This window comes from Galleria mellonella, unplaced genomic scaffold, assembly GCF_026898425.1.
Source record: "Galleria mellonella isolate WM207_F2 unplaced genomic scaffold, CSIRO_AGI_GalMel_v1 utg63, whole genome shotgun sequence".
Taxonomy (NCBI): domain Eukaryota; kingdom Metazoa; phylum Arthropoda; class Insecta; order Lepidoptera; family Pyralidae; genus Galleria; species Galleria mellonella.
The window spans coordinates 2734056-2755105 of NW_026442130.1; the positions used below are offsets into that span (position 1 = coordinate 2734056).

The 21050-nt window shown below is 38.0% G+C and overlaps 2 protein-coding genes across 3 annotated transcripts in view; one reads left to right on the forward strand and one right to left on the reverse strand.

Moving 5' to 3' along the window:
- Positions 1–21: 21 nt before the first annotated feature.
- Positions 22–6635, forward strand: LOC113518635 (L-dopachrome tautomerase yellow-f-like). The gene is given in 9 exon segments (XM_052899833.1): positions 22–355; positions 1247–1450; positions 1913–1962; positions 1965–2036; positions 2918–3141; positions 3813–3924; positions 4299–4379; positions 4975–5085; positions 6255–6635. Coding segments are annotated over 9 exon segments (1290 nt in total). The 5' UTR covers positions 22–135; the 3' UTR covers positions 6471–6635.
- A 1244-nt stretch (positions 6636–7879) lies between these two features.
- Positions 7880–21050, reverse strand: part of LOC113510458 (oxysterol-binding protein-related protein 9) — a 112008-nt gene continuing 98837 nt past the window's right edge. Inside the window, exons 10-16 of one of the 2 annotated variants that reach the window (XM_052899695.1) lie at positions 17482–17588; positions 15960–16045; positions 14445–14628; positions 13241–13497; positions 12376–12598; positions 11700–11927; positions 7880–10122 (exon numbers count right to left, since the gene is read on the reverse strand). In XM_052899695.1, coding sequence (XP_052755655.1) covers positions 10009–10122; positions 11700–11927; positions 12376–12598; positions 13241–13497; positions 14445–14628; positions 15960–16045; positions 17482–17588 — 1199 coding nt within the window. In that variant the 3' untranslated portion in view covers positions 7880–10008. Of the gene's footprint in view, positions 10123–11699; positions 11928–12375; positions 12599–13240; positions 13501–14444; positions 14629–15959; positions 16046–17481; positions 17589–21050 lie in introns of both variants that reach the window. The other variant, XM_052899694.1, reaches the window with a different exon arrangement.

Consider the following 21050-nt stretch of genomic DNA (forward strand, 5'->3'; position numbering starts at 1 on the left):
CAAAAATTAATGTTATATAAATAAAATTGATAAATAAATTTGTAATTAAATATATATCAAGTTAGGTAATCTTTGTTAATCAATAAAAATCTTAAAATTTTCTAGTTTCTATATATATAATATTTGAAATAAATTATGAAGACAATATTTCTTGCTGTTTTTATATGCCTCTTTCAAAACAGCTCTTGTTTTTTACCTCCAAAATTTCAATGGAAAGTAATCGATTTTACATGGGCAAATCAGTCTCGGAAAGCTGCCATCGATTCAGGGTTATATGTGGCCGAAAATAATATGCCGACTGGTTTGGCAAGACGGAGGGAAAAAGTGTTCGTCACCATTCCAAGATGGAAACGTGGTTAGTATGGTTACTAGTTCGAAAAGACGTATCATGTTAGCTTATTGCTCATGTTCAGTTATTATTTACTGACGTTAAATTTTAGATTGATATAATCTATACTTTTTAACGCAATATCTGCAATAAATCTAAACTGATTTTGGTAATTATTTTTGCTTTAAGATTAATTTTCACCATAATTAGAATGTCAAAAAGCTGTCAGTTCACCTGATGGAAAGTGACATCAGTCGTTTTTAGAAATGAACAGCATCCCTAAATGATGATCACGCCTTTTCTGAGCTATTATTGCTATTATATTGCGAGCAATAATTTTCTTGCCGGCATACAATCGGCCAGCTCTTCTTTTTATCAATTCAGTTTTAATCAATTCGGTTTCTGATTTATACCTAATACTACGACTAATAATACGAGACATCAATAAGTAACCCATTGTGAAGAATTGAACAGAAGTAATTACGACAGTTCCAGGGGGAATTACGTGGTAGTCTACTTCGGTATATTGCTAAAAATGAAGTTGACGCTTAATTTAAACTTTCGCGTTGTTTACACATATTTAAATACACTATTGGGACTTGACGCTATAAAAAATTTTGCAGGCAAATAGTACCTACATACATTCTTCTTCACTGTTGACGTTTCAATGTAGGTTGCTTCACGTTGTGGTCACGACAGGACAGAAATGAGCGGCGTCTTCGTCTGGCAGCTCGCGGTTTTTTATTTTTCATCGCGCTAAGTCCCGATAGTGTATTTAAACAATGGAATTGTTAAACCTTATTACCAACAATCCTTTTCCTCTCTTTCGTTCACGTCAATTATTTGTTTCATTATATATTCGTTAAGTTCTACTGAAATAGACTATACTATTATAAATAGTAATTTTTTTCTCACCAGGGGTGCCATCCTCTTTAAATTATATCTACGTGAATGGTAGCCAGCAGCAGCCTCTAAATCCTTATCCAAGCTGGGCAGATGCAGTATTGTCAGATAAAGATGGCGGTATTAGCTCGAACAGCACAGTGGTATCCACGTTCAGGGTACACGCGGATAGGTGTGATAGATTGTGGGTGGTCGATAACGGAGTCACTGATATGTCTAGTAGGTATTCATTTATGCTTTCGTATTTAAACTTCAGTATTATATTTATAAATAGGAGGTTTTCTAACCAATAAGTGTGCATAGATATATTTAGGGGGGATGGGGAGTTATTCCACGCTCACTTTGGAATCGTGTCCACTCTAGAATAAGGAGCAGAGCCTTCAACTACGCGTGAATACATGCTTAAAACCACATATATGGTTTTTTTAAGGGGCATGCCGTCTTAGAAATTAATCCTAAAAACGTGAATGGTGTGAAAAATTTAATTGTGGCAAAACCAGTGTTTTTATTTAAAAAGTAAATATTTATTCAAAAATTTCATGGGTCCAATTTATAAGTATGCGATATACTTAGATATTTTCAGATAAATAAAAAAAAAAAGAATTTTCCAAATTGGCCTACACCCCCCCCTTTTTTTTAAAGTCGGTTGAAAAATGTACTATAAGTGACGATTCTCAACAGTGGACGTAAAGCAAGTTGCTGACCCGGCCATCGTTATTTTTGACTTGAACACACCGACAAATTATTGCACCGATACATAATGGGGCATGACGTTTTGAGGGAGTCGTCGGTACTAACCAGTATCGTAAGTAATATTCAAATATAACGTTACAGAATATTTTTTGTACAACGTTCATAACATGAACACCCTTTATAATACTGTACATTCGGGGGGGGGGGGGAGGGAGTGCTAGTAATGTGGACTAATGGCCCCATTGCTAGCGAGCCCTGTCAGGTCGACCTCCACGCGGTTCCCCCTGGAAACCATTATGATTAATATTTCTTGAATTCGCCACGATGGGCTAATAATAATAATAGGTATGGAAAACTATTTTTTTTATCCATGCTGTATTAAGAAAAACATTCCCCGTAGACAAGTGGCAAGCGAATCTATCGAGAGAATCGTTATCGTAAACGAGTCCATGAATTGGACTGAGATATCGGATTCTTCTGACATATAGAGGGCCAAGTTACTTTGGTAATTTTATTAGTAGAATAATGCTACTGCTAATATACTGTGTGGTCCCGGCATAGAAGGGGCCATTTCTTCCTTTCCCGTGAGTGTCGTAAGAGGCGACTCGGGGAATTTAATGTTCGCGGGATGGGCAGAAGCATCCCTCTTAAAACATCACCAAAGCCTAACTGCAGTTACCAATCCGTCTGCTAGACGTGGCAACTACTGGCAAAACACCCTATTAAAGGAAAGCCTATGTTCAGCTATGGACAGATAACGGCTGATATGATGACCACGGAATTACGGAACTCACTGTGGAAATCAGCGCATCAGTTTACTGCCCTACTTTAAAATAACATTTAATAATATTGAGAAATCTTAATTTTGTGTACACAAGCAATTTTACACCCAATACTTTTAAACATTAAGTCTATTCACATTATTTTTTTGAAGAGCAAAATCTTAAACTATAATAGGTATACCTTAATTATTTAAATTTGATTTTATAACAGGTAGTTGATATCGGAAAGAACTGTAGCGACGCGTTCGCCTACATTCCTGATATGGGCTCCAACGCCATAATAGTGTACAGCCTGAGAACGAACGAAGCCTGGAGAGTTGATCATCATTATTTCCACTTCGACCCCCACGCGGGCACTTACAAAGTTGGCGGAGTCCACTTTTATTGGAGTGATGGTGTATCCTCTGTTGCTTTATCGCAGACGAGAAAAGACGGGTACATACGTATATATATTACGTATACCCCATATGCCATGGGTTAGGTAGAAATAATAGAACGCCAAATGCTTCGTTTCATCAATCTTTCCCTGCACGCTCGTCGGTTACGGATACTTTGTCAGTAATCGCTACGATTGGCAGGCGGGTTGTCAACCGCAGCTGGGCTTTTGGTATTGTCAGAAGGACGCTACTGTTGACCCTTCGACTATAAAGTTCTCTTAGTATTACATTCCCTTACAACATCCATGCGAAAAGAAGGAGTGTTTTATTTTATGATCACACAACAAAATAAATTGTTAGTAATGGGGCTATACTGACTCTATTGCTATTAATATATCTTTTCACGTTGCTCGTCTCGCAGTCCCTCATGAAAGCTCATCGTTACATCCTCCAAGTGTCTGGCTTAGCCGGGTGCATCATTCCATCTTCATAAACATTTTCTATTAAATCGACCTCTATGCGGTTCCCTCTGGAAACCTGAAATATCGCTCTGAATATTATGTTGCGTCTTTTTTTATTATAAAAATTGTTTTTGATTGATGTTACTTTATAAAAGTTCAAGTGATGGATGATAAGATCTAGGATTGAGCGCGTTTACCCAGAAGATACTTTTTCACTTACGAGCAGATACATAGTCTAAGATATTATAGGTTCCTATTTCGATTTCAGTTATCGTGACCTGTACTTTCATCCGACTTCAAGCACGAAACAGTTTAAAATGTCAACGAAACTGCTGAAAAATAAAAACGTACCCAGCGAAGATATATTTAATGGAGTTGCTGTGAGTGCTACCTAATTAAATAAGTTATAGGTAATTAAGAGTAGCTACTTATAAGAAGTACCCCTTAGACAAGATGCAAACGAATCTATCGATAGAATCCTTATCGCCAGCGATGTGAGACAAAATAAGATAACGACGTGCACTGTCTTATTTTTTCTCACGCGGGCGTTATACGAACCACCAGCCACCTCATCTAGAGGATCATACTTTACTTTACAACTTGTAGTGTGGTAACTTTCTCCAAGTTTTGTAATGAAATTGAAATTTGGATCTCTTACCAGTGAAACATAAAATTTTACTCAACGCCAGTCGAAAAAAAAAAAATTAATATAAGGTAAATTATAGTAACTAGTATTGTATCTTTGGTCATTCAGGTTGTGGGTGACAGAGGAGCTAATTCTCAAGCAACTGCGTGCGACTTTGACCATCAGAGCAAAATTTTGTTTTATACCCAGGTAATTAAGTATTATCATTATTATTTGCAATTTAAGCACTTTAGTCCTGAATCATTAGTGGATGTTTCTGATGCTTTAGGATTTCTTTGAGATAGTTGTATCTAATGAAGCTTGTAACACTTTTGAGGCTGTCACTCCATCTCGTGACCTCACACCACGCCTGTCTGTACGGTGTTAACAGATTGTTCAGGATCTAGCAGATCCTTCCGACTATATCAGTCATTTTAATTCTTCTGCGGATATTTTCGAAACTCCGAGCATAGCCCTTTTCACATTTAGTTGAGCGACTTGAAATGTTCTCATATGAGTTTCGCAGATAATGGAATGTAATATGCAACCAAATTCTTGAGTAATACTTGCACGGTTACGATTTGGTTTGAAGGTGCATGGTAAAAATATTTCGGGGTACGGAGTCATAATACCTTAGTCTTCAGGAAAAGCAGAGAATAAGGATTATCATGGGCGTTGCTGTGTATTTTGCTATGCCAATTCATGTCAATAAGCAACGGTACTTTCTACTAGATAGCTCGTCATTTTATTTGGCATGTTTCAAATTGCGTAAAAATCTAATGTTAATATAATTTCTTTTTCGTAGTTGTGTAAAAATGGAGTAGGTTGTTGGAACACAGAGAAGCTCTTCACAGCTGAAAACAATCCGGTGATTATAAGCGATTGCAACCTCTTGGAGTTTCCAAATGACGTTAAGGTGATAGTTATTGCTGTTATTAAATAAATTAATACTTAGACGATTAGAATGGGTCACCCCTTCCATTGGGTGGGTGTCACTAGTGAACTTATTGGTCAAGGAATGGACAGCAGAGTCCCTCTTAAAATATCACCAAAAGCGAAACTGCGATTGTCAACCTGCCTGCTAAGCGTGGCAACTATTGAAAAATCCCACCAATGGTATCCAATCCAACTGTGTTTCATCTCCTCATGGTCATGGGCTTGCTTTTGTATTTGGGGGAACTTTTCTCAATCTCCCCTCCTCCAGATTCCTTAGCTCTTTTAGTAGGCAATAAACGGTCCGCATCTACTATCCAGGGACCCTGCTCGCTCTGTAACCCCGCCTGCGTTAACGGGATATGCTGGCGGAGCACCAGTGAAGGGTAATAGATGAGAATGAAAACAGTCCATCATGATAAATTCATCAGGAATTAACTATGATAGTTTCCAGGGAGAACCGCGAGGTCAACCTGGTTATGTATATTGCTAGAAATGGGATTCTTAGTCTCCATTACTAACAATTCCTTTCCCCCTCTGTGTTTGGTTTTTGCTGTGGTAAAGACGGCACTAGAAGATCACCATAAGGCAGCGATATTTTGGTACATGCCACTGTTTCTGAAGAGTGAGGTTTAGGGTTCTATTATCTAAGACTTCTGAACTATGCTATTCAATATAACTATGAGGATATTCATGAGATGGGTGAGAAAGTCACGTCGTAGTGAAATCGTCGTGCTTTGGTATTATATTCTTTATTTTATAATACAGGAGGTAAACAATTATTCGGCTCACCTGATGGTAGGTGACTATTGCCGTTCATGAGCGGTGGCAACACCGAGGAATTGCAGGTGTGCTGCCGGCTTTTAAAAAGGAACATGCCCTTTTCTTGATGGTTACGATGTCGTATCGGTTCGGAAATATTGCTGCTAGAATTCTAAAACGTGGTTATGCGTGGAAGCAAGCATCATGAAAAATTCAGATAGTTGGGATGGTTATTATAGTTTCTGTCTAGTTGTGCCGTGGTAAAATCTTTCTGTTTACCTCTTCGGGATTGTCCTTTTAACCTTTTGTTTTAGTACTAAGTATTTTAGAGAAATCACTACTAGAAGTTAAATAGTTTCTTGAAAGGTTTTTTGCTTCTTTATTCCTTAGGTGGATCAGGAAGGTAATATTTGGATATTGAGTAACAGACAATCACGGTTCCTCTACGAGTCTATGGATTTCGACCAGGTGAACTTCAGGATCCTGACTGCACCGGTGTCCGCGGTAGTCCAGGGCACGCCTTGCGAAAGAACCACGGTTTTTGGCAAAGCATTGAGCTTTGTCAAACGTAACAAGTCGGGAAGTAAACAATCGTTGACAAATTAATAACGAGATTTATTTTGTACCGAGACTTTGGAAGTAACCATTCTAGAGTACATATATTTGAAAAATGAATTTCCTTTGAGAATAAAAAATATTAATTTTGTTGGAATATTAAAAATTAATCAAGTAGGTTTGTTTTTTTCAAAAAACTAATAAAAATGTTTAATATGTTACAGAAAAAATACATTAAAATATTACAAGAAAAAGTATAGTGTTGTTTTTTTAAATATTAATTATATCTGAAATACATTTTTAATATATTTAATTGTACGTAATTACTATTATTTGCCGTCATCGGCCATCCGTTCCTTTCTCGTGGGTATTGTAAGAGGCGACTAAAGAAACTTAATGGTCCAGGGATGAGTAGCAGCGCCTCTCTTAGAACAATACCAAAAGCCTAACTGCAGTTACCAACCCGACTACCAAGCGTAGCAATTTTTTTTTATACAACTTAGAATGGCAAAACATATAATTTCATATCACTCATCATCAATACATTCTCCCTCTGGCAATACCCCTCTTTGGGGAGAAGGTCTATTCAGCAGTGGACAGTAGACGGCTGATATGATGATAATGATGAATTGCTATAATTTTCAAGAAGTAAATCAAGTCAGTTTCAATAGAACTTAATGGAAAGGTTTAAGAAATTATCACAGAACAACTTTAATTGAAATTAATATCGGATCGAAACATTCTATCAATCAAGATGATTTGTTCTATAAGTGGATAACAGCAGAATGCATTATGACCGGCTCTTAAAACTACAGGTAACGTATTAAAACTAATTTTACGCAGATTTCCCTTCCATTTAATAAGCTATGTATTTATTTATTATTTGGACAGAAGAGAAAAATGTTGGGACACTTGATACGACATGACGAATTTATGAACATTATAATAGAAGGTAAGATAGAAGGAAAGAGGGGAAGATGGAGACCGAGTAACAATAACATAGTTACATCAGGCAGATCAAGAAATAGGTTGGTGTCGTGTCGTATCAAGAGGTGAAGAGACTCGCTGAAAATCGTAGTGAGTGGCAAGAGCTCCACCGACAAGAGCGCAGCTCTTAAATAGGATGGATAGATAGGTACTTATTTACTGCACCAATGCTCTAACATCATACTTATAGCCTACGACTTGGTACGCTTGGATTTTAGAAAATATCTGTACAATTTCGGGATTGAAAATTCAGTAGTGCTGGCTATGCGTTGATATATGGGTCAGACAGTCAATTACCACCGTCTTATATATATATATATATATATATATATATATATATATATATATATATATATATATATATATATATATATTAGTACCTCAAGATTGATGAAATACATAGTAGTACAGGCGTGACAGATATGTACATATGTATGTAAAAAAAAATATCTAGAAATAAAATTAAACGAATGTAATAATTTAAATCTTTATTTAAATATACAACATTGTAGTTATAACTATTTAATTAAATAAGTCTATGTGATTGAAATAATTTGCACGTGTCACCACCGGCGCGCCGTCACAATCGTTATATGTTTTCGTTCACATTATATTCTCAGTCTTGTCGCTAAATACTTGTTGTGAATCGAATTCTCCTGCAGCATGTGTCTAGACAATATGTCTCGTACAATGATAACAATAAAAATATTAAAAAACAATACACAACTAAATATTATTTGTATAAAAATAATTATTTCCCTTGATACATGTTTTTTTTTTTTGCATATATTTTAATTAATCTTGATTCTCCACGCGAATATAAAGATGCAGAAAGTTTGAAGGATTTGTCGTAGTTCGTGAATGGATGGACCGAATTGAATGCGGTTTTAGAAAATAAATATCGTGGTTCTTAGCTAATAGAAATCAGTTTAAAGTGTTGAGGGTATTGAAATATTAAATTTAATATTTTTTGAAATATAATCTATATAGAAGGAACATAATTGATAAATATAAAGAAAAAAGTATAAAGCGCAGGAAAATTGACAATTTTGATTATTTTTCATATGTTTGTATGATTTTCAATATATGTTTATGGGGTAAAGTTTTAAGCCGTATTGTCTTGGCATACAATAAGCCAATCATTCCTTTTCCATGACTGTCGAAAGAGGCTATTAAGGGAACATAATGAACGAGAGATGAGCAGCATCGTCCTTCCTAAAATGTCACCAAAGTCGGTTGCCAACCTACCTGTCAAGCGTGGCAACTACTGGCAAAACCCCATAAGACTCCCCCTTATGGGGTTTTTATTGGTTGTATTGGGGTTCAAGAGTGGACAGATAGTGGCTGATGTGATGATGAGTAGATACGATTTAAAATTATATCTAATTTGCATCTTTAGTAAAAGTCAATTTTAATATGAATTAAATCTGCATATATGTAACGATATATACTACGTCTATGTTATTTATTATTTATAAAATGTCAAACGACTTAGAGACTTACGTTAGCTATTATTCCGTACCTTTCATTCGAGTAAGATTTTAATACAAAAAAGAGACAAAACATATTAATTGTTAAAAGAAATTTCATGAATTTGAATGCAAATTCATGAAAATTAAAAATTTACTGTGTAAGTAATAAAGTCAACAGAAATTAAAAGAACCAGAATAAGAAACTCGGTAAAGAGATTAGAATTCCTATAGAGATTGATTCCTCATACAATGGACGATTCTTTTGCACAAAACTTAAGTGTAATCGATTCTAATCGATGGATCTATATGTTTATCTATAAAATCGATGTAATTCGCGAAGAATCGAATCTGTATCGAGTGTGGAATGCACGCATCATTACCTAGACACATGTCAGGCTCAACGTTTGATATCGTTCCGTGCTTAACGCGTGTACGAACAAAGATACAAAAGCGTTGCAAATTGTATTTTCAAAGAGATTTCATATTTACAATTATATTATTGCTCGTATTCATAGGCCATAATAGGTAAGAGTATAAAATAATGATTCGATATAAAACAAAGATTCGAGTGCGCGTACGACTCAAATCGTTTAAAGGTTGGTGACCCCTGGCTCATATTTTTTAATACCTTATATTCAATTATATATAGTAGAATAAGAGAATAATAATAAATAAAAAGCTGAGGTGGAATGAATGTCGAGTGCCTTAGGCAAGCACCTCATCGACGCCCCTCTGCAGAGAATATATTATAATTTTTTTATTATAAATATTATAAAACCATCTTTAATCTGCAAATATAGAGTAAACGTCATATAAAATATGCTAATGCATATTTCAGTTTAGAGCTTTCTTAAAATATAACAAATATTTGAAAGAAAATTCTTTATTCCGTATCCACTGCAGGGGTTACCAACCTTTACGCGCGCGTTGAAGTTTTGAATATTAAATTATGGCAAAATACTTCAACAGCCTATACTTCCCAAATTACCTAAGCGATTAACATTGGTGCGTCACATAGTATGAACGGTTTTATCTATTTCGCTAAGAGGTCCGTTTGATGTGACGATGGAATCTCTACCGTAGGGCGTTAGTTCAAAGTCCACATTACTAAAACAACATTTTTAAGTCCATTATCTCGTGTTCTCCGCATTCTCGGTGGGTTTGTGTTGGGGCGTTGATTTGTCGAGGCGTTTCTTCAGTGGCGTGTTGTATTCCCAGCCGTCCTCGCCTTTCGGGTTGAAGAGCTGAAAAGAATAATTCATGATAGTAATGTTTCGCACTTTAAGTTGGATTTATACTAATAGTACATAGAACCACGAAGGTTTAGGCTAAAAGTATTTCTTATTAAAATTGTCCGTGACCGCAATAGTTGCTCAAACTAAAGAATGTTCTTTGAATGTTCATAAAATACTCTTAGTACGTGGGGGGAAAGGGATTGTTAGTAATGGAGACTGAGAATCCAATTGCTAGCAATATACTCAACCAGGTCGACCTCCTTGCGGTTCTCCCTGGAAACTATCATGGTTAATTCCTGATGAATTCATCATGATGGGCTAACTGGCCTGTTTTCATTCTCATCTATCACCCTTCACTGGTGCTCCGCCAGCGTATCCCGTTAGCGCAGGCAGGGTTACCATATTATTTTCACCCATAAAAAAAAAAGCTCTTAGTACGTATTAAATACTCGCTTGCGCTTGTTCGATGTGTATTTGGCGGTCACGACAGAGAGCTATTTCTCAGCGGCGGTCTCGCGTCGAATGATGATGACGATATTTCGTCCTTCTTTAAAGACATATTTAAAGAGGAGAGGTAAGATGAGGGAGAGTGAGAAATAGAGAGTGACACGTTGACAATTATGTATGGGGAGTAGGATAGAAACAGACTGTGGCCCACTTCTCAGCAACAGTCAAATGCATATTAAAAAATTAGATAGCAAAAATTTTTTTGGAAATGCATTTGTAGCGGCGAGTAAGAGAGAGAGGTACCCTATGTAATTGCATGGGGTACTTCTGAGCAAAGGTCTGCCTTCAAGATGACGGTGTTTTGGTCTTGTTTGAGATGCATTTAGCAAGCAGGATGGATAAACAGAAAGAGTTGGAGATCATTGCTTCGAGTCTAATTTTTGCATCGCTCAAAGATGTCTTCAGGCTCTCCTTTTACGGTACTGATGGCAGGTAGGATAGGTAGGGATACAGATTGCGAGGTATATAGGTCGTCCACTCCTCAGCAGTGGCGACGAGGGTGATAAAGGTACAATTTTAAGGTACAATTTACAATTTTTACAATTTATATTCAACGAGGAAATATCTGCATTTATTTTTATTTATTTATTTATTTTTAGATAACTGGGATCCATTCTTGTTAGTAAGTGTACTTAAAAACTATGTTAATACTTAATTACTAATAATGATCTAGTCCTCTCGGAGAGCATTTTCACGAGAGGACTATCCAATTTATTAACAAACATGTTCAGGATACTGTTGCTACTCCCGCGTATTCGACGTAAAAACGAAGCTGTCTTTTTTCACCAGACTGCGTCAAAACTATCTGTGCGAGCGTCGGCAAACATCGCTGAGGCGCTATAGAAGCGCGGAAGCCGCAACAGTAACCTGAAACTATTATTAAATTGGATACGCAAGGCATTGCAGGCCCCCCGAGTATACTGGAACCACTGATTCGCCGAATACAACGATGTACAATACGCTTTAAATAGTGTTATTTTCACTGCATCTGTACATCGCGCAAATCCATTACCATCAGTCCCCAAAAGAGGCCAGACCTGTATTTTGATGAACAGAGTGAGAGAGCGAGTGTTGGGTACCTGGGTGGCCCACTTCTCGGCGGCGGCGTCGCGCCGCTTGGCGGCGTCGCGCTGCGCCTGCTCGACGGCGCGCTTGGCGGCGGTGGCGGCGTCGGTGTCGGCGGCGCGCAGCGCGGCCGTCACGTGGCGCCACACGCGCCGCGACTCGTGCGCCGCCTGCCGCGACACCGGCGCCACGCGCTTGCGCCGCGGCTTCATGCTCGCCACCTCGAACACCACCTCCGACCGCTGCACGCACACCGTGCCCGTCCCCCAACACAACACCGATTCAAATGATTATGACGACCTGGCCAGCCACCGCCCGGGTGCAGCTTCACACACACGCACACACGCACGCACGCACGCGCGCCGACACACACGCACATACTTATAGTTATTTACTTGTTTATACAAGAGTTTCATCATAAAAAGGTTTTTGAATATGCTTAAATTTAAGTTTACTTGAATAAAAATAATTTCCTCCTTTCTTAAATACGATGTAGTAAATAAAAACCCTCCGTGAAAAAATTCCAAATAACAGTGAAACTTATATCACAATCAGTTTATAATTTACGACATGTAAAAAAACAAATATTAAAATCAGTAACTTATTTCCATGTTCATTACATTCTTATTAAGTCCAGAAATAATTTCAACTTTTTTTTATAACATAAATATTGTTAAGAACTGCACTTACCCCCGATTCGGTCCACCTTCCGTCCATCCTAGAGTTCCACTCGCCCTGCGCGGTGTAGTACGCCTTCTTGTCACTTCCGGCGTACACTTCGCACGTCACGCGGTGTTTCTTGCCACCGTAGAACGGTTTAGTGAGAAATTCTATATTCGCCTTGTGGCCAGTTTGTACACATTCGATCACAACTGAACCGCCGAGTTCTATCCACGGAACTGTTAGTATTGATCTGGAAAAATGAAATAAAAAGTTAACGTGTTACCCTAAATTTCTAATTTCTTTTTCGTTTACGCCTGTTGAGGCACCAATGAGGAATAACAGGCGAGTATGAAATTAGATCAATTGATCCCTGTATTGGATTCATTAGGAATTAACTAAGATGGCTTCCAGAAGTGACTACGTAGAAAACCCTAATGGTTGTGAAGGCTCTTTTAATGGAAAGTGACAAAAATCGCCAATAGACATATACAGCACCATGATACCCATCATACACTACCCATTTTTTTTTATACAACTGAGATTGGCAAACAAGTTGATAGCCCACTTGATGGAAAGTGGTAACCGTCGCCTAAAGACATGAGCAGTACCATGGACATAAGAGAGTATACTGTTTCGCCCATGATATCCCCCATGCGTTGCCATTCCTGAGGACTCAGGTGTTATTCCTCCGTACCCAGTAAATTCACGCCATATCTCACCCTTCAAATGGAAACACAGCCATGCAAACACAACTGCTTTACGGTTGAAACACGAATGGGACAGAGGTGCCCAGGTAATCGACTTTTGTACAAAGCCTCCCTCCCTCCTACACATTCTTTAGGTGTTATACCTTCGTACAGAAAAAAATTCTGTTTAGAGTTTCCAACTTTACCTGCCGTATCCATTGGGGAAGGTGAGCGTATACTCCTCGCCAAGGTCCAGGAGTGTGACCGTGCCGCGTCCTATATTGTGAACACCGATGGACAAGCCCAGAAACTTGCTCTTGGTCCACACCCACGCCTCGAATTGTATACGCTTGTTGACGTGCTCCGCGTAGAAAGCAGAAATAGGCGGATGGTGGGACACTTGTTCGGCTACGAACGACAACTGGTCCGGTGTACACCACGGCACCGGTCCGTCGCCGACCTCCTGCTGGGGAATTTATTTATTTAAATAACTTTATCGACTAAAATAAAATAAGGTATAAAAGGCGAACCTAAAACTAGTAGCATTCGCTACTAGTCAAGTTTTGCGATGAACAGAAAATCACAAACGCGGTACATCATTATTGGAATAGGTAAAGAAAATAATAACTAATAATGTATACTTATACAAAATAAATAAAACATACATAAAATATAAAGGAATATGCATATATGTATAATGTAATTATGTGTTTTTCTGGCAATATATATTTTCTATTCTGTTCTAAAAATATACCTGTGTACTAAATTTTGTTTAAACCTTTAAGCGTGATAAGGTTAACACAATCGAATATATTTTTTATTTTATAGTATCATTCTGATAAGGTGTCATTAACAACAAAAGTAAAAGAACCAGAGAGATTACATAAAGGAATTGATGAGGTTGTTTCTCTCTGGCCGCCTATGCAGTTACATGAAAAGGTTTACTGGCAAAAATCTCTTATTAGTTATAAGCTAGCCTTCGTTTGTTATGATTAAAATTGAATGTTTTTTATTAATATGTTTGTATATAAATAATGAAAAATAGATATACATGTTGATATATTAATTTACAACATTTTAATATTTTCAGATTAAGTCCAATGTTAACGTCGCTTTGCAAATAGAATTTTTCAAAAAGTTATGTATGAAATCATCATCTCAGCCATGTATCTGTCCATCACTGAACACAGGCCCTCCCCATATATCGCCATAGGGAACGGTCCTGAGCCTCCAAATGTCTGTATATCCACTACAAATCTTTCAAAATTATTTTTAAGAACTTTTTTTTCATTGGGACTTATTAAATTAATCAGAATTAGTATATAGTTCTTCTCTGTGATTCTATATTCATATTTGAATCGTAGCGTCCTTGTCCAATAAGTCGAACTCGCATTTGTCCGGTCTCCTTACCTTCTCAGTACTAGCAGTGTGCGCCTCCGCGCCGTCCAAGTCCCAGTGGCAGCGGAACACCTCGCCCAGTATAGGGTTGTACGGTTTCTTGGCGACTTGCGACTTGCGACCCGCGTGGTACGAGCTGAGGTACCATCTCACCACCTGTATCATGCGGTCGCGGGGCGTCGGCATGTCCACTATCCTGAAATATTTTTAGTGAATTTAAAAATTAGTTTTGTTTTCCATAAACTGTAAGACTTTACCAGAGGGAGACTGTATGAAAGTCGATTGCTTGGGTAGCTCTGTCCCATTCGTGTTTCTACCGTGAAGCAGTTGTGTTTGCATGGCTGTGTTTCGGTTTGAAGGGTGGGATATGGCGTGAATTTACAGGGTACAGAGGAATAACATCTGAGTCCTCAGTAATGGCAACGCATGGGGGGTATCATGGGCGAAACAGGCGACGGTTACCATTTTCCATCAGGTGGGCCGTCAGCTTGTTTGCCATTCTAAGTCGTATAAAAAAAAAGTAAGAACAGTCCAAAGGTCCAATATTTATAAATGTTTTATGTTTACAAATGCAATCATCATCTTCTTACCCTTATCCCAATTATTATTTGGGGTCAGCGTAATATGGTTTTATCCATATTACTAAAGGATTTGGCTTATAGTTTTACGACCTAGCGCCTGCCTGACGTCAACCCTCTTTGGGAAATGCATCATTACAAATGCAATAAAGAATCTATTTATTATTATATCAGACGTTGTCTGTCCATTGCTGAACACAGACCTTCTCCACAGACTGCCTTAAAGAACGCAGTCGTTCCTTATAGCAATTTATCATTGGTGGTATTTTATCAATAGCTGTCACGCTTGGCAGGCAGGTTGGCAACCGCAGTTAGGTTTTGGTGATGTTCTAAGAAAGACGCTGCAGCCCATCCGTCAACCATTAAAATTTCTTAGTCGCCTCTTACGACACCCACGGAAAAGGTAGGGGTGGCCTATTCTATGCCGGGACCACTCGGCAAAGAATATATAATATTGAAAAATATATAAACTTCGTGTGTAGCAAAAATTCAATGCGTCACAACTTTATTTTATTCCTAGGATATTGTATAATGAAAAGGAAAACTCAAAATCAAACGGTCTACATAGCGAGGTATTCCTAAGTCAACATCATCTCTTGTGGGGGAAAGGGATTGTTAGCTATGGAATTTGACAGCCCCATTGCTAGCAATATGCCCTATTACGTCGACTTCCACGTGGTTCCTCTTGGAAACCATCATGAACAATTCTTGTTGAATTCGTCACGATGGGCTAACTGACCTACTTCATCCTCACCTATCATCCTTCACTGGTGCCCCGCCAGTGTATACCGATAGCGCGGACGGGGTTACCATTCCATTATCAGACATAAAAAAAACATTGTTCCTTTAGTTTTAAACATGAATTATATCACTTTGATTTATTTCACCAATAAAAAAAAAAATCATACAAAGAAGGATTAAACAATGAAATATCTGACTGTGCACTTACTTTACAAACTGGTCAGGGTGTGCGAAGGAGTCCGCGTACATTTCTAGGAGTGATCGCCTCTCGAGGATAAATGTTGGCAGCACAACCTGCGGTGTACAAGCACCACTATGTAGTAGTGATTTCTAAAGTGGATTCTACGGAACCCAGGGGCTTCTTTAGGAAACTCATCAGGGTTCCGCGAAATAATGTTTGGTTGTTATTAATATTAAATTAATTGCAAATATTATTCTGAAATAGCGCAAAATATGTAACGAGAAGAGTTCATTATTTCTAATAAAATATTTTGTTCTTATTTAAACTACAGCGTCTTTGATTACTAAAATCAATTTGACGCGGATAGATTTTTTTATGGGATTTCATATAATAAAAGATATTTGGTGGGTGTTCCGTTATCTTAAAAGTTTAGGAATCGTTGCTCGAAACAGTATACTCTGTTATGTCCATGGTACTGCTCACGTCTATAGGCGACGGTTACCACTTTCCATCAGGTGGGCCATCAGCTTGTTTGCCATTCTAAGTTGTATAAAAAAAAAAGAAAAAAAAGAGCACTTTTACGTAATATTTTTACTATATAATAAACTAGTTTTCTCGCGACTTCGCCCGCGTGACCGCGATGTATTAATTGATCAGGATAAAACGTAGCCTATATCCTTCTCCGTCCTATATAGTACAAGTACATGAAATTTCATAGTGATTAGTAGTTGAGGTGGTAAAAAGTAATAAACAAATTTACATTTATAAGATAAGGGTAAATATTTCTTTTAAATAAGTCTAAACAAATAAATTTGTGTATAAAAAAAAACTACGTCTGTTTCTTTTGGTGAGTCTAAATAAACAAATGTGTTAGCTAATAACCAAGTATTATGGATATAGAAGAAAAAAAAAGCCTAATAACCTACATAATAGAACGTGTAAAGTGTACGGTGTCCCAACACGCGACAGTTTGCGAAGCCATTAAGTGAACTTATACGGGAGCTCTCTAAGGAGCAATAGAGTTTGCCCTTAGGTTGAAGGTCACGAGCGACATTGCACGGAGTCCTATTACTTATCACTTTAACATTAGATACGGCGGTATCGTAAGAACGCTTTAAAATATATATATAGGCTCAAGTAGTTACCACTTATATATATATATATATATATATATACAACCTAAATTGGATTTAATTTTTAATTAAAAATAACTGGTTTCCTTACAGTTGGTTTTTATTTGTTTTTTTTATACCACTGAGGTGGCAAGGAAGCATACGTCTCACCTAACGGTAAGCGGTTACCGTAGCTTATGAACGCCTGCAATACTAGGAGTATTACACGCGCGTTGCCGACCTTGAAGAACACCCCCCCCCCCCCCTCCTTTGAAGAACGCCATGCTGTAGTCTCTTGGAAAAACTTCGACAGGGAGTTCATTCCATAACCTGAGCGTCTGTTTGTTTTTTTTTTTGTGAAACACAATCTTAGTTATAATTTATATTATATCTTATCTTAAACTATATATAATATTAGACAATGTATGAGTGCTGACCTTTGTGAGATCCATTCCGATCTTGACCTGCGACAGGAGGTGGGTGACGACCGAGCCGTGGTTCTCCATCGAGCCCAGGTCACTGTCCGACTCATCTTCATACAGAGCTGTAATCAATATACATGTATGTAATCTAACAAACAAAATTAGCGTTGTGATTGATTCATTGTTGAATTTGTCGCGTTGGGCCAACTGATATGCTTCAATTTCACTTACCACCCCTAACTGGTGTCCCGCCAGTGTATACCGATAGCGTAGACGGGGTTACCATTCCATTATCATCCATTAAAAAAAAACCGACTGATTTTAAACCAAATTTCGTGAATTTGTATGGTGGATTTTAGCTTGAAAGGTATTTTAGTTTTGGTACTGATATGTAGCGTTGTTGTCGATATTTTGCACTTTTGCAAAGTTGAGGGTTATATTTTTTTTTAATGGGTGATGATGGAATAGTAACCCCGTCTGCGCTATCGGTATACGCTGGTGGGGCACCAGTAAGAGATGATAGATGAGAATGAAAAGACAGATTACTTAGCTCATCGTGTTGAATACACTTGGAAATCAGCACGATGGTTTCCAGGGGGACCACGTGGAGGTCGACCTGTTTGGGTATATTGCCAGCAATGGGGTCCTTAGTCTCCATTATTAATAATCCCTCCCCCCCTGAGGGCTATTTTTTTTAATGGGTGGTAATCGAATGGTAACCCCGCCTGCGCTATCGGTATACGCTGGCAGGGCACCAGTGATAGATGACAGGTGAGGATGAAAGCAGGTCAGTTAGCCCATCGTGACGAATTTCACAAGAATTAACCACGATGGTTTCCAGGGAGAACCACGTGGAGGTCGACCTGATTGAGGGCTATATTATAATAGTATACACAAGACGGCCAGCTTTCTAGTCAGGGCATATTGTATGCTAATGTCGCGTGTCACCTGTTACGTACGAGCGCAGCGTGAATCACGACAGCGGGCGAACGTGAATAGAATGGTACACTCTACGTAGATATAAATTACATGTGACGATGCAATATTCAATTTGCGTGCATTCATACGTTTTGATATACGTTAACATCGCGATTTTAGATTTGAAATTTATTTATTTATTACATCCACTGGGTGAGCCTTACAGTCTTCCAATACGCTCACCCAGGAATCTGAATAGAACCAATTTTTTTTATCACAAAGGTGGTATACAAGTATACAGCCCGTCTGATGGTAAATGATCACCGTAGCCTATGGACGCCAGCTACACTACGGGTTTTTTTTATGGGTAAAAATGGTATAGTAACCCCGCCTACGCTAACGGGATACGCTGGCGGAGCACCAGTGAAGGGTGGTAGATGAGAATGAAAACAGGCCAGTTAGCTCATCATGATGAATTCATCAGGAATTAACCATGATAGTTTCCAGGGAGAACCGCGAGGAGGTCGACCTGGTTGGGTATATTGCTAGCAATAGGATTCTCAGTCTCCAAGAGATTGTTAGCTCTTTCTCCCCGCTACACTAGGGGTGTCACCTGCGTGTTGCTGATCCTAAAGGAACTTCAATATATATCTAATTAAATATTTCTTTCTTTAAATTGATCCGATTTACTTCACTGTTACCCAATTACAAACTTGGGTCGGTTTTCATTACGTTTTACCATTTACCTAATCATTACGTTGGTCGTATGGTCTCAGTATAGAATAGGCCACCCCTTCCTTTGCCGTGATTGTCGTAAGAGATCACTAAGGGAATTTAATTGTCATGGGATGGGCAAGAGTGACCCTCTTAATCTTACTAAAGCCTAACTGCGTTTGCCAACTTGCCTGCCAAGCTTGGCAACTACTGGCAGCCATTATGGGGGAGGCCTATGTTCAACAGTGGACAGTTAACGGCTGATATGATTATGATGACGTAAGATTGGTCTCCCCCAAAAAGGGGGGTGGCAGTAGTTGTAACGCTTGGCACGCGGGTTGGTAACCGCAGTTGGGCTTTTGTGATCTGGATATGATGACGTACCAATTTCCATTATTAAAGAAAACATAGAATTTTTGGCAGAACCACTTGCTCATCTTTACAATATATGTTTGGAGGAAGGTATTTTTCCGGAACAGTTGAAAATAGACCGTGTGATACCAATTTATAAAAAGAAATCCAAGCTTGACCCCAAAAATTACAGACAATCTCATTACTGCCAACACTTTTTAAAATATTTTAAACATTAATAAAATCTAGAATTCTTAAGCATATAGCTGAAAATAACATACTTAATAAAAGACAGTTTGGATATCAGAATGGCATAAGTACGGCGGATGCGATGGGAACTCTTAAAAATGACGTTCTAAATAAATTTTTCAGCTTTTGATACAGTTGATGTTTTAAGAGGGAAGCTGCTGCCCATCCTATAACCATTATATTTCCTTTAATCGTCTTTTCGACACCCACGGGAAAGAAGGGGGTGGCCAATTCTATAACGGGACCACGCGGTTGAATGACAGATTTAAATAGAAAAGAAATTACAAAATATGAAGGCATTTTTATGCTTAGCTCTCAAAAATGGCAACCTTTACTACAATGGGCGACAGAGCATTTTGTGAATAAAACCGGTTTAGGATTGGCGAAAATACTAAACATACTAAAAAATACAGACGAATTAAGAAAGTCTTTCTCTTGAAAGCCTTTTAAAAATGCTTCACCTTATACAAGTAAAACAGCATTCAGGTGAACAAACAATGTACACCATGTTACTAGAAACTGTTTGCACTTGTTCCGGTGTTTGTAATACTATCCGTTTTTATGGGACACGGGGGCTTGTTTGCCGTTCAATTGATGGCAATCAAGTGCAGTCCATAGAAAGTACTAAATCAAACGAATTGAGAGTAGGTATGTTTGCACGGAATGTAAGGTATATATCTAAGTGTTCCTATATAGTAAAGTTACATTTTTAATAGAGGGTGAACCTAAATTTTCATTTATTCCTATTAGCCGTCCACTGTCCACTAGGGAACATAGGTCTCCCCCAAAATGACGGGTTTGCCAGTAGTTGCCACGCTTGGCAGGAGGATTGGCAACTGCAGTTCTCCCTCGATCATTAAGTTCCCTTAGTCACCTCTTACGACACTAACGGTAAAGGAAGAAACGGCTCATTCTATATAGGGACCACACGGGAATAGAATCTAAATTATTAGCATTAATTTAAGAGACTGTTCTTTTTCTTTACAAAGAAAGAATTCTTTACAAAAAGAAAAAAAAAGAATTGAAAAACGATAAAATTACTTGAAACGATTATTTTTTAGTTTATATTGATGTTTATAGAAATAGTTTATGACTTGACAAGTTGTGAAAAAATAAACAGACGTAATGTAAAAAGTCACTAAAATTCAACTGTTACATTTTCCAATTTTTGGCAGTTTATATTCGCTATGTGTATTTTAATTTATATTACCGTCATCATCATCAGCTCAGTAATTATCTGTCCACTGCTGAACATAGGCCTCCCTCATAGTCTACCATAAGGAACAGTCCTGAGCTGTCTACACCCACTGACTCCCTACAAAGAATTTGAGATCGTCACTCCATCTAGCACG